Consider the following 5,180-nt stretch of genomic DNA (forward strand, 5'->3'; position numbering starts at 1 on the left):
TTAGTCAATATTATACCAACAACTTAATCTACAGAGAGTTTTTATAACTGTAAAATATACAATAAACTTTTAATTACTTTGTACACAATAAACATTTTATACAATTACCAATTACTTAAGTTTGCTCATTATATAGTTTCTTAGTTTATATTATGCCAATAATCAAAGTTTTGCATAGAAATTTAATATATTAAAGGTTTTATATATTGAAAAAATATTTGCACGAGTTATTACTAGTTAATATAAGTACGTGAATATAGTACTTTAAGTACATGAATTTAGTAGTACCACAAATGAACTAACAAATTATAAGAAGATATATTAATATTTTAATAAACCTTGTAGGAAGATAAATGTTCTAATATATTTCTTGGAGGATAAATGTCCATCAGGAAGCACGAAATCAGGCGCTTGCTTATCAAATTGTCCAAGAAATCTCTCCAGAATTTTGCCAGGGTTGAATTGAAGTCTAAATCATCCGAACTTTCGTTCAATATTATTATGAGGATTGTTTGTAGTAAACGATATTTTGGCCTAGATGAAGATGAAGAGCACCATGAAGCAAAGCTGTTTAGGGACCTGATCGAAGAGGCATTCAAATATGCTGGTGCATCAAACCCGGGAGATTTTTTGCCGTTGTTAAGGCGGATAGATTACCAAAACTATGTTCTTCCACTTTCCTTTAATAAAATAAGGGGATGACATCCCACTCCGTGTATGGGGATTGCCAAAAAAAAAAAGATTACCAGAACTATGAGAACAACTTGGCTAGGATTACTGCTAAAATGGATGCTTTCTTGGAGGGATTAATCGATGAACATCGTGGTCATAACAAAGATAGTAACACGATGATTGATCATATGCTTTCTTTGCAGCAATCCCAGCCAGAGTACTACACTAACGAAATTATCAAGGGTATCATAATGGTGATTTAGTGCTCTATTTTTTTTAATTTCATTTAATCTTTACCAATTTTTCTTATAGTTAGTTAGTAATTTTTATGTTTAAATTGTATAACCAGATGATTCCTTAGCCTAATAGCACTTACAGCAGAAGAGTTAAAAACAAAAAAGTAAATAAACAAGAAGAAAAAATTAACTAGAAAAACAACACAATTTTCAATACTTTTTTTGTTCGTATTTGAGGACAAGAAAAATCATAGTAGTGTTACTAAACCGAAAGTGAAAAATAATTCTTGTTTCTATCTTAATATGCTTCTAATATTTGTAATAATGCTTTTATATCGTAAAGTCAACTAGCTTTAAATGGAACTTGGGATAGCTACCTTAAATGATTATATCCAATTAGGTTAAGTAAAAACATCTCGAAATGCAATTGCCATTTAATTGTCACAAACATTGATTACTCTTTTGGCTGTTAATTGTAGGCCCTGCTTAACGCTGGGACAGGCACTTCAGCATTGACAATGGAATGGGCCTTGTCCCGTTTTCTCAATAATCCTGAAGTATTGGAGAAAGCTAGAGCTGAACTGGAAACTCAAGTAGGAACTGATCGAATAATCGAAGAACATGGCTTAGCCAATCTCTTTTATCTTCACAACATCATCTTAGAAACTTTTTGATTGTATCCAGCAGCTCCAATGTTATTAGCACATGAGTCTACCGAGGATTGTAACATTGGAGGATACAACATTCCGCTAGACACAATTTTGTCGGTCAATGCCTGAAACTTATGGAGTAATCGCAACGGAGCAGTCTTTGATGAAGAATATTGTGATCCCCTCAGTTTGGTATCTTTTTCTATGAATTTCCTACATCAGTTTCCCGATGCAGTTTCAAGACCAACAAGTTGTTTAACAAATTTTATACAGCCACAGCCGTCAAATTCTTGCTGGACAAAACCATCTTCTGGTTTTGTGAAAGCAAACTTGGACGGCAGTTTTCCGCAAAGAAGGCTTCTTAGGCGTTGGAGTGGTAACGACTAATAAGAGAAGATAGAGAACTTTTCTTAGCCGGATTTTCAGAGAAACTTGTTGGAGTTTTTGAGCCTGATGTCGTTGAATCTTATGCAGCAAAATTTGCTATTAAGTTGTTGCTAGAGTTAGAGTTGTATAAGATCAACTTGGAAGGAGACTCTCAAAGATTAATCAAAATTATCTAACATATGGAATCTGATGACTCGGCATGAGGGGTACTAGTTGATGATATTCTTGAATTATTGCAGAATTTTAGTAGTTGGGAATTGTCATGGGTGCCTAGATCTTGCAATAGATCTTTTGGATTATTGTGAGTGGAGGACTTGCCCTCCATCTTTCGTTCATTTCGCCCTTGCTGCGGATTTCCCTTAATAAAATCAATTATATGTTTTGCAATCAAAAAAGAAAAAAAAAAATTAAATGTTGGAGGAGAAACGGAAGAAAGAAAATGAAGATGTACCTAGAAGTGAAATAAGAATAAAAGTGAAATGACGGGAAGTACGGCAAAAGCAGAGTGCAAAAATAGTTCACGAGATTTTTGGGTCCAATGAATCTAAAATTAGATTATCAAAATCAACTGAGAATGCAAAAAAGTAAATTAAAAACTAAAATTAGGTTTCCAAAATCAGTTAAAAACACACTAGCTCACATCCAACTTGCGAAAATATATACTTAGGGTAGATTTAGACTTTTAGCCCAAGAGCTTCAAGTAAAGACTTATTAGGCTCTTATGCATGCTTTAAACAATTTATCACTCGCCGAGGATACATAGGAAACAGAGTAAGACCTAAAATTTCCATTAAGATCACAGGCATAATGTGCCTATGACATTGTTTGCCGGTAAAAGTGATCAACTGAAATTCGGATACTCTTGTCACTTAGTCTCTTCTTAACATTTAAGGGCCAAAGACACGTAAAACCCGATTAGTTGAAAGACCATCTTTTGCCATATATAGCTTGAACACGCGTTAGGTTCAGCATATATAGCTTGTGAAAGCCATTCCAAGCTATCCTTCATGTATCGGGTTCACCTAACAGATTGATGTTTCTTCAAAGAAAGGGATTTCAAACTTGTCCACCAATCATCTACCAAAACGATATAATTTACCACAGGACAAGCTTTGAATCTTTTTTTTTATTGATATAAGAAAAGCACTAGCATCAAGAGGAAAGAAAAGAGAACTAGAGGATAGCAATGGCTAACGCTCCACCATCAAGTTCTCTCTCGCCCAGACCTACCAATTTCTCCTGGGGACCTATTATACTATACACATGCATTCCCATGCGGAATAAAATGTCTAAGCAAATAGAAGCCATGCATGGCAATGACTATGACCGCAAAGAGGCCCGCAGGTACCATGAATGTTAGTGAAGCGAAAGCAGCCCTTCTCCAATAGCCTGGAGTTTCGAACCATGTTGCCATCATCCAAAAAATCCCCGCAATCAACCCTCCGAAAAAAAGGTAGCCAACAAAATAAACCAAGTCCATAATGATAACACTTCTCTTCTTGGCATCTAGGCCTGCCAAATCAATGCATAACAAACATAAACCGATTGCAAAAAGTAGTTCATACGTCAAAAGAGCATATTTTGTACGTACTAGCAGAATCACAATTGAACAAACAAATTGCCTATATCTTCCAATTAACAAAGCACGAGCCATTGCTTTTTGGTGTCAAAATTCTTGTATCGCCCATTTTATCCCTACATAAGTTAAGATTTTTAAAATTTTCCCTTTTTTTTAAGGTTTTTAACTAAGTGGATTACCAACAATTAACTAGGTTAAAACTAAGAAAAGAAATGAATCACTCAAACTTAATAAATTACTTTATGCAAAAGTAATTTCCAACAATCCTTATTTCTTAAGGGGGAAAAAATGGCTTAGCAGCAGCTGCAAGTAGAGGTATCAAAATGGATGATTTGGGCGGGTTTTGGTTGGATAAAATGGGTAATGGGTATAAGTGAGTCAACTCATTTATACCCATTTAATTAGATTTGTATAAATGGGTAAGTCAAAAAATAAATTGGGTAACCCAATTACCTATTTATAACCCATTTATTTTAACTTTTGTAAACTCATTTAAATTCATTTTTGCAAACTAAGTTATCAATTTATACTACTTTTTGCACCCATCATTAGTTTTAAATATTTACTTATAATGTTCAATAAGCCTAATTATCAATTTTTTTCCTATCCATGCTCTATGTCGCAAAATTACATACTATTTAATAATTGAATAATAAAAATTTAAATTAAGTGCTATAAAAATTAACATAAAAACTTAATCCAAAAATTTTGAACCCCTAATATTTTTTTCATGTGTAAATTTAAATTTTCATTTTGGAAATGTAGGAAAAGAGGCTAAAACTTTATCATAAATTGGTAACGCTAAAAAATGAGTAAGTTAACAAATTAAGAGAAAATAAAATGATAAAATAAAACCAACAAATAACAATAATAATGAAATAAAAGTAGTTAACATCATAACAAAATGAAAAATCTGAAAAAAAAAATGGGCGGGGTAAGAGAGAAGATTTGGGGGAAAATAATTCTAAATGGGTTAATTGGGTTTGATGGGTTACCCAATAATACCCATTTATTAAATGGGTATTATTGGGTAACCCATTTATACCCATATACAAAAACTTAAGATACTCATATCCATCTATTCATGAGCGGGTATGGGTAAATTTAATTAAATGGATTTATTTGCCACCTATAGCTGCAAGTAGGCCAGAACCACTCGTATGTTGGATAAATTGGAGTGGACGAAGCTATATTTTCGATTGAATGTAACTCATGATGGCGTTGGGAAACAAAGCGAAACACATTAGAAAAACAAAGGAGCAAAGCAGATATATTATCCTACTCTTTAAGTGATGAAAAGGACCAACGAGACAGACCAGTAGTGTCTTTATGAAGCAAATTGAAGGAAACAAGAAAAAATAATTAAATAAAGAGTTTGATATGACTGAAGGCCCGGTAAACATTTAGGGTTTTTACTACAAATTATATGGGAAAGTTTTATGATACCTTTTTAGTTACAATTTCTTCAGCATGTATCTTTTCATGATTGTAGTGGTTATGTTTAACTCGGAAGTATAATACTTGAACGGACCAGAGAATCTCCCACTTATATGAGGACTTACGACCAGACAAACTTTTGGATGATTTTCTGTATCCGCCTGTTCAAAAATGTTGCAGAATCTACTGCTTAATCTCGTATTGATGAAATCTTGTGAC

General features: G+C 33.3%; 1 protein-coding gene across 1 annotated transcript; it reads left to right on the forward strand.

Annotated features, from left to right (window-relative positions):
- The first annotated feature begins 785 nt into the window (after positions 1-785).
- On the forward strand, positions 786-1,582 carry LOC140036119 (cytochrome P450 81Q32-like). The gene is made up of 2 exons (XM_072077401.1): positions 786-926; positions 1,388-1,582. The coding sequence occupies exons 1-2, from the start codon at positions 786-788 to the stop codon at positions 1,580-1,582; spliced, it is 336 nt and encodes a 111-aa protein (XP_071933502.1).
- The last annotated feature ends 3,598 nt before the right edge of the window (positions 1,583-5,180 follow it).

This window comes from Coffea arabica, chromosome 2e (genome assembly GCF_036785885.1).
Source record: "Coffea arabica cultivar ET-39 chromosome 2e, Coffea Arabica ET-39 HiFi, whole genome shotgun sequence".
NCBI classification, from domain to species: Eukaryota; Viridiplantae; Streptophyta; class Magnoliopsida; order Gentianales; family Rubiaceae; genus Coffea; species Coffea arabica.

Bases quoted from the DNA above. Each gene is read 5' to 3' on its own strand.
- LOC140036119 (XM_072077401.1), top strand. From the start codon at position 786: ATGGATGCTTTCTTGGAGGGATTAATCGATGAACATCGTGGTCATAAC. The intron at 927-1,387 runs GTGATTTAGTGC...TGTTAATTGTAG, and splicing joins TTATCAAGGGTATCATAATG to GCCCTGCTTAACGCTGGGAC.